Source organism: Centruroides vittatus, unplaced genomic scaffold (assembly GCF_030686945.1).
Source record: "Centruroides vittatus isolate TY-2023 unplaced genomic scaffold, ASM3068694v2 contig_439, whole genome shotgun sequence".
In the NCBI taxonomy this organism is placed as follows: Eukaryota; Metazoa; Arthropoda; class Arachnida; order Scorpiones; family Buthidae; genus Centruroides; species Centruroides vittatus.
In genome coordinates this window covers 3,299,124-3,317,535 of record NW_027122239.1, presented here as the reverse complement: position 1 = coordinate 3,317,535, position 18,412 = coordinate 3,299,124, and the positions used below count along the sequence as shown (strand labels likewise).

The following is an 18,412-nucleotide window of genomic DNA, read 5'->3' as shown; positions in this document are numbered from 1 at the left end:
TTCTGGGTCTAGTAGCTACAGTTTAAATGTAAAAATAAGTAATAGTAGCGTAAGTTTACGTGATGAAAACAAAAATATATATTATATATACGGCATGTAGACACTACTGACTAAGCTGAGGGGCTTAGCCACCTCATAGCGCCCTCCCCAATAGCTAAAGGACTGTATATCTGAATAACGAAACAAAAGCTAATTTTCTTACTGTGATTCTTAAAATAAGCTGTACTGAGTATATATTCCATCTATTCACTGATAATAGAAATTGGTAAAATTAAGATGATTAGACAATAAAAAGTTTTAAAACCCTATCTATAGAGTATAAATAATAATTTGTAACTGTTAACTCTGAATTTCGTACAAATTTAGAGTTAATAGCCTAACGTGACATTCGAGGCTTTTATGTCATTACTCTTTATATGACTTAACATGTTCAGTTTTCCTTCTCTACTCAACTAAATATTATTTTAAAATTATTTTCTATTTATTTATTTTTATTTGGTTTAGTTGTTAAATTTCCATCTTTAGTATCAGCAAAACTGTATTTTTTTACCCTATTTTATACATAAATAGAAATATAATAGAAAAAATTATGAATGAAATTAACTGAAATGCATTTTCAGAATTTCTAATAAGTATGTCTTATGAATTTTATTATATAAATCCTGAACTATTCAGAGCGGAATATAGGAAAACTGATTATTAATTTATTTGATAACGTTTTGACAGTTTACAATAGGTTCAATTAACTTTTTAAATGCCTTGATCGTATTTCAAATGTTTGAAAAACTAAAGGGTGTACTATAGATTACTCCCTATGGAATTTCAGGACTTTGATTATATATTTGAACTCAGGGGACCGAGACGAGTTCAACGGTACCCTAATTTTAGACCGGAGACGAAAAATAAAAAAGTTATCACACTTTTTAAGTTACCATACTTTTTTAATGCTCTCATGCAGACGGCACCGTAGTTGCTAGTATTGCCATCTTGCGGTAAAGTCTGCAAACCGTGACGTCGGACTACGGTCATCTCCCGGAGCGTTAAACACGCGATACGAGAGCGGAGAAAGCGACGCGACTTCCGATCATCGCGCGATTGCCATTTCGGTTAATGTTACTTATGGCAGCGAACATGGCGGCCCGACTGACCTCTCGTATGGGCGCCACCACACGCCGCCATGTGCTAAACTAGTGATCGATTCACGGTAGTTCTTGAACAAAATAAAAAAAGGGGGAAACGTCTACTAAAGGCAATTTTAACGACAAGCGACGGGACTCCCGATCGCGATAGCGAGGCCGACTTAGCGGAGAGCGACGCGACTCCCTATCATTGCGCGATCGCCGGAAAAAAGTATGATAACTTTTTTATTTTTCGTCTCCGGTCCAAAAGTAGAGTATCGTTGAACTCGTCTCGGTCCCCTGAGTTCAGATATATACCCAAACACACGAAATTCCATAGGGAGTAATCTATAGTATACCCATTATTTTTTATTTGAACTACTAATTTTAAACATCAACTAACTAACAACTAAAACTGTTTTATTCAGATCAGATGACAGAGAATCTAACTTCGATTTGATTTTAAGTATTTATTTATGCCAAATATATATATGTTTTAACTTTTTCTGTCCTGTGGGCACCAGGAAAGTTTTTTTTATATCCAACGTGATTTCGATCAAACTCACAACGGAAACGGCTGGATGATGAGGAACGGGATCTGATATATCTGAGACATTTTACCATAAAAAAATTCCTGCGGTTTATCAACCATCCGGATTTGATCCTGAACTCTTCAGAGCGGTAAACTGACGCCTAAACCGCCCAGGCCCACCAATGCCCGAGTGGATAAAAACATTGAAAACTGGAAGTTGAACGCGGATTCACTGCTCACCAAGGACTGGCTCTGTGAAGTTTTCCGGGTTTTCTTCAAGTGTCTAATACCTGAATGGGGGGCCAGTTTCCTATAGAAAAACCTTCCGAGAGGTAGGTTTTTCTATAGATAGGTATTCCTCTTGGCAGGTCGCCCATGTTTTGTGTTGCTGTACTCCGTCAAACCAACCATATGCCCGGCTGATAAATATATATAAAAATAATCATATTTATATTTATGCATTTATTTCTGGTATTTTCTACAATTGTAAATAATTCGTGTTTAACATTATATTACTCGATGATTAATAATTTTTGCCTGTAAAATACACTTTTTTATTTTTAGTTTCAATAACCTAAATTTGTAACAGTTAAGAATTTGAGACTAATTAACCTAAAAATTCTCGAAATGAAATTTATTTTTATTTTAAGAGCTTCACTCTACATTTTTTAAAAACCGAAAAATTTTCAAAAATCCTTTAACCTTTGTCATCGAATGTGTCACAGACTTATGAACAAATAGGGTGCATTTTCCTCCCAACTGATCAAGCATTAACTTACAAATATTTTAAAATTTATTTAAAATTATTTTATAGTGTGAATTTTTAACTGTAATTTTATGTAATTAATTTTTACGAACACTTTTCATTTATTAACGTTATTATTTTTTTAAAAAATATGAAATTCTGATTAATTTTAATTTTCCGAAAGATGTCGCCACTAGCGCTGACGCAATCCGTATGATTCAGTGGGTTGGCTTGTTTGTGTACTAAACTAGTAAATAAGGAACGAAGATGTCTTATGCATATTTATTCAAATATATAATTATTGGTGACACAGGTAAATTCATTCATTAAGTTTTACACATTTAATGCAATTAAAAAATGATTTATAACGTTTTAAAATATGTTGCATGTGAGTTAAATGGCATTTGAAATTGATGAATTTTTTTTATATTCATTTATTTTCCTCGGTAAATAAGTTAATCGCTTCATGTAACAGATGTTCCTGCATTAATAAAGCTTGTATTATATTATTATATATTAAATAATTCTGTATGACGTAAAAATGAATTTTTTAAATGATTATTTCAATTATATGTTTTTATAATTTATTTTGTCACTGTTTACAGTATATCGAGGTAATAACTTGTTTAATCGTAGGATATGTGTAATTATGATACATGCTATTGTTTCTCTTTAACAATAGTATTTATATTATCTCTGTTTTAAGATCACAAGATTACAGTTCTTGAAAATTCCATCTTTGCATTAATATTTAAATTCTAAGCATACTATACTGCAAGCTGCAATATGATATTAATGTAGTTAATTTTTTAATTTTGGAAATAAAAGCATAGAAATATGTCACATAGAGTAATTTTGGAGGGCTATATCTCACGAAGAGTTGCTTGTGGAGATATGGTTCCTTTGACTTTTTTGTTCCTGTGAGTATGCTCTACAGCTCTGTTAAAATCTCAAACATATCACTCAGAGCTTGAATTGAGTTGTTAGTACAGTACAGTATACAACATATAACAGTCTAATTGGGACTGTATTATAATAAAACAGATGTATGTGTGTGTGTGTGTGTATATATATATATATCTGTTTTATTGTAATACAGTCCCAATTAAACTTTTTCTTTCCAATTACTGTATATTGGTTTTTAAATGTTCACAATTTAAGTAAATAATTTAAAATGGCCATAATTTAATCCTCATTGATTACTTATAATATGATATAATATGAACTTCCTGTTTATGTTAAAATGTATACCGTATTTTACGGACTATAAGACGCACTTTTTTCTTTGAAAAATTGCCTCCAAAATTCAGGTGCGTCTTATAGTCTGTAGCATCTTATAGGTATTTTTTTTTAAAAATTGCTTAAAAATTAAGGTGCTTAAAAAATTATGGGCTTATAGTCCATAAAATACAGTAGTATGTTAATTTTATAAATATATTCTTTTTTTAAAAAGTACTGTCAAATACTGAGACTAACAAGTCTCTCTATTAAAATGAATGCTGCTCAAAGGCAAAATTTATTTTTGTTTTGTGTTTAAGTGCTTTATTGTAATTACTAGTAGTATTTTTCTTTTTAATGTTTTTTCATTAATCTGGAAATCTTTCAAAAACAAATTTAATATGACCTTTTCTTTGCAAGAAATTCAATGTACTGCAAATTTTCATTAACTTTTTAAAATTAAATACATTTCAAAATAATATAAAATTTAAAACAGCTTAGAAACGATTATAATATAAAACATCCACAAAATACCAAAATTCCAGTTTTGAAAATGTAAATTTAATGATTGCTTAAAGCAATCAAAAACATTCATTTTGCATTAAATATATGCTTTCAAAGCTGGCATTGTGGTGTTTGGTGGTTGTTTTGTATCAAATTCATCAGCATAAAAATAGCAAACATTAAAATAAAAAAAATGAACAAAACTGGTTTGGATTAGCAACAGTAACTGTTTGGAAATTAAAATTTATTTTATGTATGTATTGAAAATGTCAATAATATGATTTTAAATACATATAATTCAATATACTTATATTGTTATATTATTAAATAATAAATTAAAATCATTAATTTAATTTATAAAATTTATATTTCTCAAATTTATTGTTAGAAATATGAAATTGAGAAATGTTTCAGAAGGAAAATGAAATTAATTAATTACTTTTATTAGCAAACATTAAAATAAAAAAAATGAACAAAACTGGTTTGGATTAGCAACAGTAACTGTTTGGAAATTAAAATTTATTTTATGTATGTATTGAAAATGTCAATAATAAAATTGACAGATAATACGAATATGTCAGACTAGATACTTGATTATTTCTAATATAAATAATGCAACATAAAAGTGAGTTTAACAAATTTGTTCATGCAAGTTTTTATTCTTAATTTTTCTGAAATTTTTGGTAAATTTTATTTTTTTGAATATCAAATACAATTAGTTGTCAAATTTTAGATGTAGGCCTATTCATTTGATAAAAATTTTCCATGAAACAAAAATCTAAAGAAAATCCTATTTTCTTTAATTTATGTAGAAAAAGTCAAAATTCATCTTTGAACTTGCAAAAACTCATTTATTTTCACCAAATGAAGCATATAACTGACAGAATAGCAACAGAATATTAGAACAGTATCTTAATTGTCATTAATAGTTTAGTGATTATGAATATTAATGTCATTTGATAGCTGACTAACTGAATAACCAATTATGATACATTTATAAAAAATTGCAGAATATATTATAATAATAATCAAAAGTAGATACATAATGAATGTTTTTAGAAGGCACTTTTGAGAACAAATTAATTAAAAAGTGAATTCTATAGGAAAATGCTATGCTATATTGTTAATCAACCACTTAAAGTATTTGTTTATAAAGTAGAAAAATGATATATTGAAAGAAGGTACAGATTGCCAATGTGAAATTAAAGCAAAATCTATAAAACAGATGAGTGTTATGTCTCAAGTTATCTATTATAATACATACATTAGAACACAAATTATCAGAATTACTAATTACTTTACTCATTCATGGAATGCTAACTCAGTCTTAAAAGTCTTCTGTGGGTTTCCATTTACAGAATCAGCCCATGCTGTTATTTGTGTTCATTCTAGTCTGATTCCTGACCATAATTGTTACATGCTGGTATTTAGTATCATATTCTGTTTGATTTTCAAACTTACTTTTTATGGATTGTAAAAATTTACAATGTCAAGTAAATGACATGTTGTCTGACAATGGTGTGAATGACTAGAAAAAATTGTCAAAAATATTATAAAAGTGCATTTATAATAGTGTTTTTTGATTAAAAATGCTTTTCCATTTTCTCTTAATCATTCAAATTTTTGATTATTCAAACAATGTCACAAATCAGTTCAGATAATTGGCATTCTACTGCATCCTTGGTACACATATGTATATACTATGTGTGTGTGTGTGTGTATATATTTATATAATATATAATTATGTATAAATATAAACTGAACTGTTAGAGCAATTTGCTGATTTATTTAAAAAAAATAGTAATGTTTAAATTGCAATTCTCAACACTTGCTGACAAATATTTCTATTTAAAATAGATCTAAATTTAAATATTTACTGTAGTTTATAACTTTCTGAAAACATATACTTTTAAGTAATAAATAATAAACTTTAGTTATTGTAATACCATGTATTGAAGTTAAAATTATAAATACTTAAACATGTGCCTTAAAACACATTTTGTCAATACAGTCAAACCTGTTTTTATGCGGTGGATAGGGACCGCATAAAAAAAACGCATAAAAAAAATCGCACGAAACTTCACGAGTGGCTATAAAAAATAGTTTTTGCAACACAATTAAAAAAATATTTTTTTTTATGTGGTCAACAGGGACCGCATAAAAAAAGTCTCACATAGAAAATAACTCAAAACCGTACGAAATAGAATTTATTGACAACAGATGTCAGCACTTGACTGCATTGTCTCATCTATCGTCTGTTTTACATATTTTTGTCCAGGGGCTGTTTTTTTGACTTAAAAAATAAATTATTACATTTTTCGCATATTCATGCAATAATGTTACTATAATAAGTTCATTTATGCTATAATAAGTTTATTTAGCTGTAATAAGTCAACGTGAGACATGACGAATCGCATGAGACTAGTCGCCAACTATACCGCACAAATAAAAAATCGCACAAAAAAACCCGCACAAATTAAAAATTCGCATAAAAAAAATTGCACAAATAAAAAATCGCACAAAAAAAGACCGCATAAAAACAGGTTTGACTGTAAAGTGAAATAAATGAAATATAATGAATGTAGTGTATTAAATTTATTATTTTATTTCAGGTGTTGGAAAATCCTGTTTATTATTACAATTTACTGATAAAAGATTTCAACCAGTACATGATCTAACAATAGGTAATTGAATTTTTTCATATATTAATGTAAAAATTCAAAATAAAAATAATTCTTACAATACTTTTATTTAAAAATCATTGAATTAAATTTTTCAGGATATAAAATGTATTTTAATTTTGTATGGATAGATTATAATTTTGCATAAATCTAAATATAATTTGAAATGAATTAACACATATATAGATTTAAGAATTTTATTTTTCTTAATTATTATTATTATTTTAGAATCGTCTCATAATATAAAAAAAAACTTTAAAGATATTAATTTTAATTACATTTCATAGTCTATTCCTGCAAATCCTTAAGAGTTCTGAGTTAAAATTCAAATTGATATAAAAAAATAGATCCTAATGTTGTACGTAATATTTACATATTAATATTATATCAAAACACATTCAATTTATAAATATATTTTTCTTTAGATTTCATGCAACTCATTAAGGTTTTTAATATATTGCCAATAGTTTGTTTTACTATTTTATTTAATAAATTCAAAATCTGTACAGAATATTATTTTATAAAGGAACACTAAAAAGTTATACTTTTATAATTTTTAGTATTAATTTATGATATAGTACTTTTTAATGATTTTAACATTTACAATAAAAATTATAAGCTACAAAAATTAATACAATGAGTTATAGATATGTCATAGATACAAAATATTAGTTTCATTAAGAGAAAAGAAAGAAATCAAGACCTATATATTTGAAAAGTTAGTGTTTTCCTATCTTTTATTCAGTCTTTTATTTTATTTACTTTCTAAATTAAATCTTGTCATTTAATGTCTATTATCTAATTTCTCACATTTTATTAGTTAGTGATCAAAAGAACAATAACTTTTGATTCAATATTTCTATTTCAGTTTAATATATATTACACTAGCAGGTAGGCCCAGCATTGCTTGGGCAAAAGTAATGATAGCAAAGATTAAGATTATTACGTTATAGTCAACCTTACCCGTTTTCACAGAATGCAAGAATTGGGTCCCCCTGTTTCCAGACTAATTAGAGAATTTTTAGATGGGTCTAAAAATATGTTTGATTTCCTGCAAAAACGAAAAAAACTGCATTTGCGTCTTGCACATTGCTTTCTCTTAACAATTCCATTGTTACGTAACACTTCCATTGTTGACACTTCCGTTGTTACTTAACACTTCCATTGTTGATGGAAGTGTTAAGCCTTAATCCTGTCCCTCTCCCCCGTGGGGAGGAATTTCGAAAAATTCCTTCTTAGTGTGCGTTCTTGTGACGTACCCTAACTGTGTACCAAATTTCAACTTTCAACTAACTGTTTGTGCTCTGCGCTGATTATTATTATTATCAACTCATCTCAATTATATATATAGATTTAGTGTACATTATTTCTTTACAAGTTTTGTTTTCTTTCTGACAATTGACTCCATCTTTCATTAAAAATCCTGAAGCAAAAGTAATGCTATATGGTTCTAGGAATGAAAACACAGTTTAAACATTTTTCAAGATATTTCACACAAAATATTTAATTAGAATAAACTGCTTTTTGAATCCTTAAACTGTGTAGCATTTTTTTTCAATATTTATGAATTTTTTTTTTGGACTGCAATTTGAAAAAATTGTAGACCTATAAATTCTCACTGTTATCCATGTTATCTCTATGTCTGTCAGTCTGTCTTTCCTTAATCTTGAGAATGGAGTTACATAGATGAAAGTCAAGACTATATATGGAAAGCTTAGGGGCAGGAGCTTAGAGTCCCAATTAACTATATAAGAACTTCCAATGTAAACCAGAAGTTGTTATTTCAATTCAAAAATTTTTCCTTGAAAGGAGTTAGATTGATGACCAGCATGATTCCATTGTTAACAGAAAAGTATGATGTTTATATTAAATATCATTATTTCATACTCTTTGGACACTGGTTGAAAGATGGTCATAAAATAACCACAGTGTTCTATGATCCTGAAGTTTGTGATTTGTTTACAGTTCAACAAACAAAATGATTCTAATTATCAGAGAATGTAACAACATGTTAATGCAGTTTTATGTAATTGTGTATTTTATATTCAATATTTTTCTTCTTTTATTATGTTTAATATGTTTATTATTGCATTATCATAAGAAAATTAAATTTTGCATGAAATTTCAACACAGTACTAAAACAATTTCTTATTTCACATGCAGCAATTTAATTTGTCCTGAAATAGTGGTCATAGTAAAAAAAATAAAAAAAAAGACATCTGTCAAAAAATTTACCTGCTAATTTGAATTTTACAATCTTCATTTTTGTGGTTGAGCTATAGCTCAAATCAACAAATAAATGCCAAACACTATTTGCTACGATGGCATACCCATCATGTTTGTTTTATTCTAGAACAATAGAAAATGTTTTATGGAATGGAAAATTGTGCTATACAATGCTATGATTGATTGGTTGGTTGAATTTGTTTTTGAAAAATATTTACAGAATGACATTGGACAGTGCATTGTCCTAACAACAACATTTGGAAAAGAAATATTATGTATTGATGTCAAGTATTCCCAGTGCTGTATCATACATTAAAATTTCAAAAAGTTGGTTCTATCTACATTTTATCATGAATTATCCAATAAGAAATATTCTTTATCTGAAGCTAGCAAAAATAATTATAGATGTAATTACTATATATGAAGAGTGAAAAGTTTTAACTAGATTTTAAAATATTTTTTAGTCTAATTGTTGTATTATAAATTTTTATACAAATAATAAATTTTTAACGTCATTAACCCCTACTTATAGATGTTATATTATAATCAAAAGACAAAAATCATATTAAAAAACTTATATAATGTGAAAAATAATATAGTAATACTGAATAATTTGTCAGGCTTTAATCCTCTCCAATATTTAGTATTCAGCATTTGACCAAACCATTATTTATTGCACTTTTAGTAATTGTCATAGGGACAGAAAAAATATCTTTCAAAACAGGTGACCTATGTAAAAACAGTGGAGAGTCTGTAGAGAAATGACATTGCATAGTAAACATCTTATTTTACAGAGAAAATGATTTTTTGTTGTATTTTGATTGTTGAAATAAGATCACTAAGTGATAAGAAAATGCTTTCCTTGTCTATAATAGTAAAATTGCTCCTTCACCTAGCAATAGCAGTTGTACAATGGTGGGAATAGGTTAGATAAGTCATCTAGATTTTTTTTCTATTCTTCTTTGTGCTTAGAGATTTGACATATTCATCATTCTCTGAATTCAACTGAACTGACAAAAAACACCAAGTAATTTCAAAAAAGGGAAGTAGGAGAATAGTTAATAGATGCTGCAAATTGAGATCTTGTCACTTGTAATTTCTCTATCTTTTTCTATGTGCTGCTTGCTTTGTTGTTTAAAACGATAAGATGATTAGTATTTAAACAAAGTAATAATCTGATAGAAGGACACAATCAGCCATCATCCGTTCTTCATTATTTGTTTAACTTCAATTGACTTAGTATTGTTGGAATAAAACACATTTATATTCTTTTAATTAAAATTCAAAATAATAATGTTTATTACTTTTGAATAACAGTTTGCAAGAAATAAAACCATTATGTGGAAAAGAATTGACCTATATACAATAGAATCTCATTTTCTAATGGATTGCTCAGGCCACTGAAAATCATTCATTGTTCTGAGAATCCATTTTATTGTGAACAACAAATTTTCTGCCCACCCAGAAAATACAAGGTATGTTATTGAACCTCTATAAGGAAGAAATACCTGTATTTGAAATTGTTCAATCTTTGAGATTTCTATTCCATAGAAATGTGTATGTTATGAGATCATATATTATGCCATACAAGTGTGCAATGAAACTGATGGAAATTGTATATACTGCAAGCCAGGCTGGTTTTGGGATGTTATCCACCTGCATGCTACAGATATTTGGCTGTCCTTTTAAATACTGATTGCCAGTAAATTCATAACCTAGCCCAACCCAGGAGAGTCTACTGGTATGTTTTATGATCATTTCATATAGTTGACAGGGGGTTGTAATCCATTAAAATATTTGATATATATTTATTTTAATTATATTCAAATCAATTGATAACAAGTGCCTTTGTTCAAAGTTGTATTTTAGCACTGCCATAAAATAGAATTTCTAAATTAAAATGAAATTAATTTAAAGAAATTTTTCTTATTTAGTATATAAGAAGTTTTATGTTTATAATATATATATAAACATAAAACCTTGTACCTATATTATTTAATGCAACCATTCACAATGAACTATGTAAGCATAAACTTAATCATAAGAAGTTAACATAAATAAAACTTGGGAGTTTGCAATCTTTAAAAGTTTACAAACTCCAAGATTTTATGCTTTATATGTGATTTAAAACAAGAAACAATCATAGTGGTCTGGAATTCCTACTGATGAATTTTTCCCTGGTTCAAAAGATGAATCTCCCATCACCTGTTGCTTGCACTTCTAAGTTCTCTAATACAAAAACATGTATGCTTCAACGTTATTTATGTCCATAAACTGCACAGCTATATCATTAGTCCTCATGCAAACGTCAATCTATTTCATCGCTGACCACTATTACTAATATAAAAGCCATTGTGTGTGTGTATATTCCTTATAACTCCTGCAATCTTTATCCAATCTAGATGAAATTTTGGTTATATTTATTATGCTCTGATGGAAAGTATAGGCTACTTAGTTTGCAGAAATATTAGCTATAGAATAAATATTTTATTGATTTTGGATCCGTAATCGTACTTACATTGCAGTGACATCATTTAGTTCATGCTTGATGATGGAATTTCCTTTAAGTTGCATTTTAAAATATTTTGTCAAATGGTGTATTTTAAACTTACTTCGTTAAATTTAAAATTTAAAAAAAAGATAGCTGCAGTATGTCGCTTCTACAACAACAAGTAAAAAAACTTTTTATAGTGATCATGTGATGTTCTATTAACCAAATGAAAGTAACAATCTAATGAGCCTGTTATTTAACACGTTCATGGCGTCAGTAGATAAACGTTTAGGCAGCTGCTGGGCGTTACGAGTCACCTGTGACTCGTAGTCTATTTTAATACAGGGCGGCACGAGTCACCCGTGCTTCGTACTATTAAATTAATATATTTTATTGCGTATAATAAAATAATATCAATATATCAAGTATGATGTTTGTAGAACAATGTTATCAAAACATATGCGTCGCCCCACGGAAAAACAAGCAATTATGTCTGTAGCCCTAACTAGACATGTCTATACGAGTCACATGTGCCTCATAACGCCATGAACGTGTTAAAATGTATTATTGCACATTAACTATGCCTCCACAGTCAGTATAGGATAGTTAATTTGTAGAAACATTAGCTACTCTTTTTGAATTTCTTGAAATCTGTACTCTTCTCAATTCTTTAATTTCTTCTTTCTCTTTGAAAGTAGTCTGTTGTGCTTGACAGGAGAATTTCTGGTATTAAAATAATAAATTATATTTGAATTTTATTTTTTAAAGTGCACTATTGGCCATCTGCATGCATGCACACACTGCACACCTGTCAGAACCGGCTCTGCTGCAAGCACAAAAAGAGGCAAATTACATATGGTCATTAGCACTTCATTTGACTTTGATTTGTTAAAAAAACTCATCCATCTGGTTTGTTTTGATGCCACTTTTCTGCCTATTGAATACAACTGCTTGATGAAATACCAACAATTGCCTTAAAAATTGGGCTATAAATTGGCTAATGAAATGATTGATATAAAGTAATTTGTTACTAGAGGTAGACGTTAGGCACCATCTCTTATCTAAGTTAATAATTATAATTTAAGTAAATATTAAATAAATTTAGAACCTTCTGGAATAAAAGAACTGACCTAGAGCGGGGATTGAACATGCAACCTCCGCTTGCTGTGTGGTGCACTTGCCGGTTACGCCACCCGGACCACGAGCGAGTCTTCCCTTTCAAAAGTATATTAATTTAGATATAACCTTACTTTGTTAAATATGGTACTGGCTGGGGACAACTCCTACGTCCATGGCCTAAGAACAACAACACAACAGCACTCAGCCAGCTAACATACTGCCCGGCGAAGTATGTATATAATATAAATAAACATCACTAAGCCCGATGAGTATATAATGAAATATCAATATGTGGCGTATAGACTTCCGGGAGTATATAGTATCCCTTTACAGGACGACAGATGGCAGAAACAATTACTGTACATAGGGTCCACTAAACGCCCACTATGCACTAGAATAAAGGAGCATAAATCCGACATTACCCGCCATAAATACACAATGGCATTGTCCACGTATGCAGCAAACCCGGATATAACATCGATTTTTAATGAGGCAAAAGTGATCCGCACCACCCAACATCAAGAACATCTGAGAACTTTGGAAGAGAGAGAAATTTACAAGGCCGATCGCACAACAACATGCATCAATTTCAAATAAGAAATGAATCTCTCCATGTATATTATTCATCTGATTTCTAAATCTGATTTTATGATTCAAATATGTTTTAATTTATACATTTGTAACATAGCCAAATTAGTTTTATGTAGTATATAAATCTGTGCTGTAATATGCTGTACAACATATACATGTTTGACAATGTATTACAATAAAGATTAATTCATTTAGATTGAAACTGATTTTTGATTGTCATGCTGATGTGAAAGTTTAAAACAAGTTTTTGAAAAAATTAGTTATATTTTTAATTTACGATAATGAGTATCATAATGCTTAATTGCCATTTCACAGACAATTCAGTATTTTTAATACTGAGTCATTAGTTATTACTCTAGTGCAGTCTTTTTACTAATTTTTCAGTTTTTAATCAATCATATTAATATTTAATGAACTTTAACATTTTGTTATCATTTATTTTTGATAAAACTTTGATTGAGGTTTCAGAAATTATTTTATATAATTTTCACAGCAAACTTTTTTCAACAAAAAGAAATAAAATTTTTGTTTAAATTGTAATTTTTATGTATTTATTATTTCAAAATGATAGAATTTGTTTTTTGAGACATAAATCTTTTCTTCTGAAACTTACATAACATATACAAAAGATTTTCATTTTACCATTTGCTAGTTTTTATTATATTGCTATTTATATGATTTCAAACATTCTATGTTGCTAAAACAAAATAAAAAAATACTAATTTATTGCTTAAATTTTAAAAAATTTAGATTTTTATCTGAATTTTTGTAAGATAAAAATAGAATCAATGAGTTTCTAAGTATAAACTTTATTTAAAATAAGATTTTACTGTATTTTAATAAAATACATGATTTAACTAAAATTATTTTCATTACAGGTGTTGAATTTGGTGCAAGAATGATAACAATTGATGGAAAACAAGTGAAACTCCAGATTTGGGATACAGTTAATATTTTATTATCTTTATAATAGTTTATTATTTTTATCATGTATAAACAGTTTAAATTTAATATAAAATTATATATTAAAAATTATATATATATATATATCATTTTTAATATATAATTTTATATTAAATTTTATATATATATACTAGCTGCAAGTACCCGCTTCGCTGGGTTTATTTTTGTTCGTACATTTATATGTAATATAGTTTTTTTTTTTAATATTAAAGACATGCATTAAAAGACTTTTCTTTTCCTAGCAGATAAGTTCAGCATTGCTCGGGCAAAAAGTAATAATAGTGAAGATTAAGATTATTATGTTATAGCCAACCTTACCCATTTTCACAGAATGCAAGAATTAGGTCCCCCTGTTTCCAGAGACTAATTAGAGAATTTTTAGATGGGTCTAAAAATATGTTCAATTTCCTGCAAAAACACATAAAACCGCATCTGCGCCTGTAAATCTTGTACGTTGCTTTCTCTTAACACTTCCATTGTTAACACTCCCATTCTTAACACTTTCAACCCACATATCTCTCAACTGTTATCTGCGACTGCGTTCACTCAGATTTTGCAAGCAAACCCTATTTACATTCAATATTTCAACAACCACAGTAAATTGTTATATAAGACCTACCGCTGAGAATCAAACGAATTGTTTTCAATTTGATTAATTTTCTCGAACGTTTACAATTATTCTATAATCCAACCAACATAAAAAAACAAATTCGAATTTAAAACGGTTCGAACATTTGGTTAAAAAATTGAAATACTGTATATAAAAATATTTATAATAATGTCTGAAATGTTATCAATTTAATACCCCTAAGTACTCAATGAAGACTAAACATAGTTAAATACGAAAAATCACATCTAAAATAGTACAATAGAAGCCGTTCTCCAGGTTGACTTAATGCTTTTCTTCTCTCCCCACTGGGGAATTTCGAAAAATCCTTTCTTAGTGTGTGTTTTCATGGCATACCCTAACTGTGTACCAAATTTCACCTCTTTAGGTGGTTGCGTCAGTTAATCTGTTATCGGAAACGTCCAAAAGTCTTTCTGAAATAATATAGAATATTATGGAACATTCTTGAAAGATCTAAAAATTATTAAAGTAATCCAAAACGTTCCAGAATATTTGCTGTTTCTTTTTATCATTTAATTTTTTAAAATTATTTGATTATTTAAAAAATGTACTATAATGTATTATTAATTTAAAAACAAATGAGAGGGGGTAGGTTGTAGGGGTGAAGAATGAGAGTGAGGACAGAGAATATGTGTGAGAATTCTACAATAGTCCAAAAAATTCTGGAACTTTCTAGAAAAAACTGGAACATTTTCATTGAAGCGTCACACACTTTCGAAGTCAACTACTTTCAACCCCCATATCTCCCACACCCTTTTAGCTATCAAGACGCAACCACCATAGAGCATGATGGGAGACTTGGGGCTACTAATTAAAAACGTAATTAAAAACAAAAAATTGCATCTAAAATAGTACAGTAGAAGTCGTTCTTCAGGTTAAGACTTAATCCTCTCCCTTCCCCCGCGGAGGAAATTTCGAAAAATCCCTTCTTAGTGTTCATTTTCATTGCGTACTCTACTGAAACATAGTTAAATACAAAAATTTACATCTAAAATAGTACAGTAGAAAGCCGTTCTTCAGGTTAATGCTCTCCCTCTCTCCCTGCGGGGGGAATTTCGAAAAATCCCTTCTTAGTGCGCATTTTCATGACATACACTAATGTGTACCAAATTTCACCTCTAGGTTCTGGAACTTTCTAGAAATAACTGGAACATTCTCATTGAAGCTTCATACATTTTTGTAGTCAACCACTTTCAACCCCCATATCTCCCACACCCTTATAGCTATCGAGACACAACCACCATAGTGCATGATGGGAGACTTGGGACTACTACCACACACAAACACCATTCATGTGCGATGTGTAGTTTTGGCTGCAGAGTGAGATATAGGCACACACACGTTCATTTTTACACACACACATATATATATATAGATATAGATATAGAAATGTAGTGTTTATATATAATGTTTAAGATGTAATGTAGGAAGAGAGTTTTTAGAAACTGACAAATGTTTTAAAAATTGCATTAGTTTGATATAACTAGCATAAGTTAAATACTTGTATGGAATAGAAATGTTTGATACAGAATGAAATATACTAGATACTTAATTTTAGTACTATTTTTTAAGTATAACAAATTGAAAAAAGCTAATATTACATAGAAATATTAAAAATGATTTTGCTTTTAATAAATATTTAAAGATACTTATTTTATTTTCTAACTGTAAAGATAATATAAAGTTTACTACTTCATCATAAATAACATTTTATTTTTACATTACATATTACATAAATATAATATAAATTTTATAATAAATTACTATTTTTTTTAATAATTATTTTCAAAAGAAATGTTATTAACACTGCTTTTATAATAGTATAAAAATAATTTAAATAATATATTAAATATATTAATATTTTTATTATACATTAAATTTTAACAACAAAGTTACAGTCTATAAATGCCACTCCATAACAAATACAAATAACCCATTAAAAATACACTAAAATAATAACAACAAATTACAAACAAAAGTTTGTTGTAATTTATGTTAAAAGAAACTAGAAAGTATCTGGTAATGCGTAATAATCAAGCCTGGGAGAAGGGAGTGTAAAGATGATAAAAAATATATTTTAAATTTGATATATAACTGAACAATTTCAAACAGTCAACTAAATAAATTTAGATCAATAATAATTTTGTTAAAAACAGTAAAATAAATGTTTTATTTTTTATCAATTTAGAATAAGCATAGTTAATTCTATGAATAGAGAGGAAAATATAATCTTAAAAAGGTATCATGCTCTTTCAAAACAATGATTTTTTTTCCAGTAATAATTTGTATATCTATTCCTCTATAAATTGGATTGTCTATGAACAATTGAACAACATCTTAAATTAGACTGACCATAAGTACTGTTTTGAGCAGATGACTAGTGTTTTTTTTGGCTCTATCACATCCATCCTGCCATTTCCCATTTGTCCCATTTGACTTTTAAAAAACTTTTGTATTCATAAGAGTCATAAATTTGAATGAATGCCACTGAAAAAGATGCTCAAACGGCAAGAAATACAAAATAGTTTCAGTGAATTTAAGGAACATATTACAAGGAAAAAAAAAGATGAAATTCAATTATTCAATTAATGATAGCTAATAAAGGCAATAATAACAAACATTTGGAGAAATGGAATAAAGAAAAAATTGATGTAGTTGACAGATAGAGTAAAATAAGTAATGAAATACATGAAAAATATATTGAATTTTAAGATATTAATAATTTGATAGAATTAATCTCTTGTTTTTCGGGAATTACAGCTTCTGTAGAAAGGATATTTTCACTTGTGAATTCTCTGTGGTTAAAGGAGAAGTTGAGATTAAATATTGAAACCATGAAAGTAGTGCTAATTATAAAGCAAAATTGCAACTTACAATGGCCGTAACTTACTAAACAAAATAAGTTTATTTGAAAATAATACTTTACCCTGGAAAATCTTTTACGTCAACATAATTATTAAATTTGATATCATATTGCAATAAAAATAACATTTGTTTTTCATTATATAAATTTTTCTAAAAGATTTTATTCTTTTTATATGCCACCAAATCAATATCACAAATAATGTATTAACAAATTGTTAATAATGCTCAGCTATATTTCTTGATGGAATTTTAATAAGAGATCTTGCATTTATCAGCTGCAGCTCCCTATCTTGTTTTGGCATGGCAGAATTATGGTCACCTAACACATATATATATATAATTTATACATATATAGTGTTTGTACAGCTTGGCTAATTAATAATGAACCAAGTAGAAAAGACATATGCTAGTTTATGAAGGTCTGTATGAAAAATGCATCACCTTTATTGAATTATCTATCTATTTTCTATATGCTAGTTTTGCTTTCTCCTATAGAAGATTAAATTGTAACAACAAGACCTCTAAGGTGATGCAGTAACTTGAAATAAGAGAGCTGTAATCTGTTTTTAAGATTATTTAGAAAGATGTAGTAGTGACAACATTTCAAAGTTGTCACTACTGTGTTGTATGCAACAGTAAAATTAGACAACAGTGAAAATGACACATGACCATATTAATCAATCAGTGACAAAATACTGAAAAAGTTCAGAAATCATAATAGAGAACTGCCA

General features: G+C 28.2%; 1 protein-coding gene across 2 annotated transcripts in view; it reads left to right on the top strand.

Moving 5' to 3' along the window:
* Window positions 1-2,583: 2,583 nt before the first annotated feature.
* Window positions 2,584-18,412, top strand: part of LOC136977034 (ras-related protein Rab-2-like) — a 35,010-nt gene continuing 19,181 nt past the window's right edge. For both annotated transcript variants that reach the window (XM_067272464.1, XM_067272463.1), the window contains exons 1-3: window positions 2,584-2,708; window positions 6,730-6,801; window positions 14,104-14,171. In XM_067272464.1, the coding sequence (XP_067128565.1) occupies window positions 2,663-2,708; window positions 6,730-6,801; window positions 14,104-14,171 (186 nt within the window). In that variant the 5' untranslated portion in view covers window positions 2,584-2,662. The remainder of the gene's footprint in view (window positions 2,709-6,729; window positions 6,802-14,103; window positions 14,172-18,412) is intronic.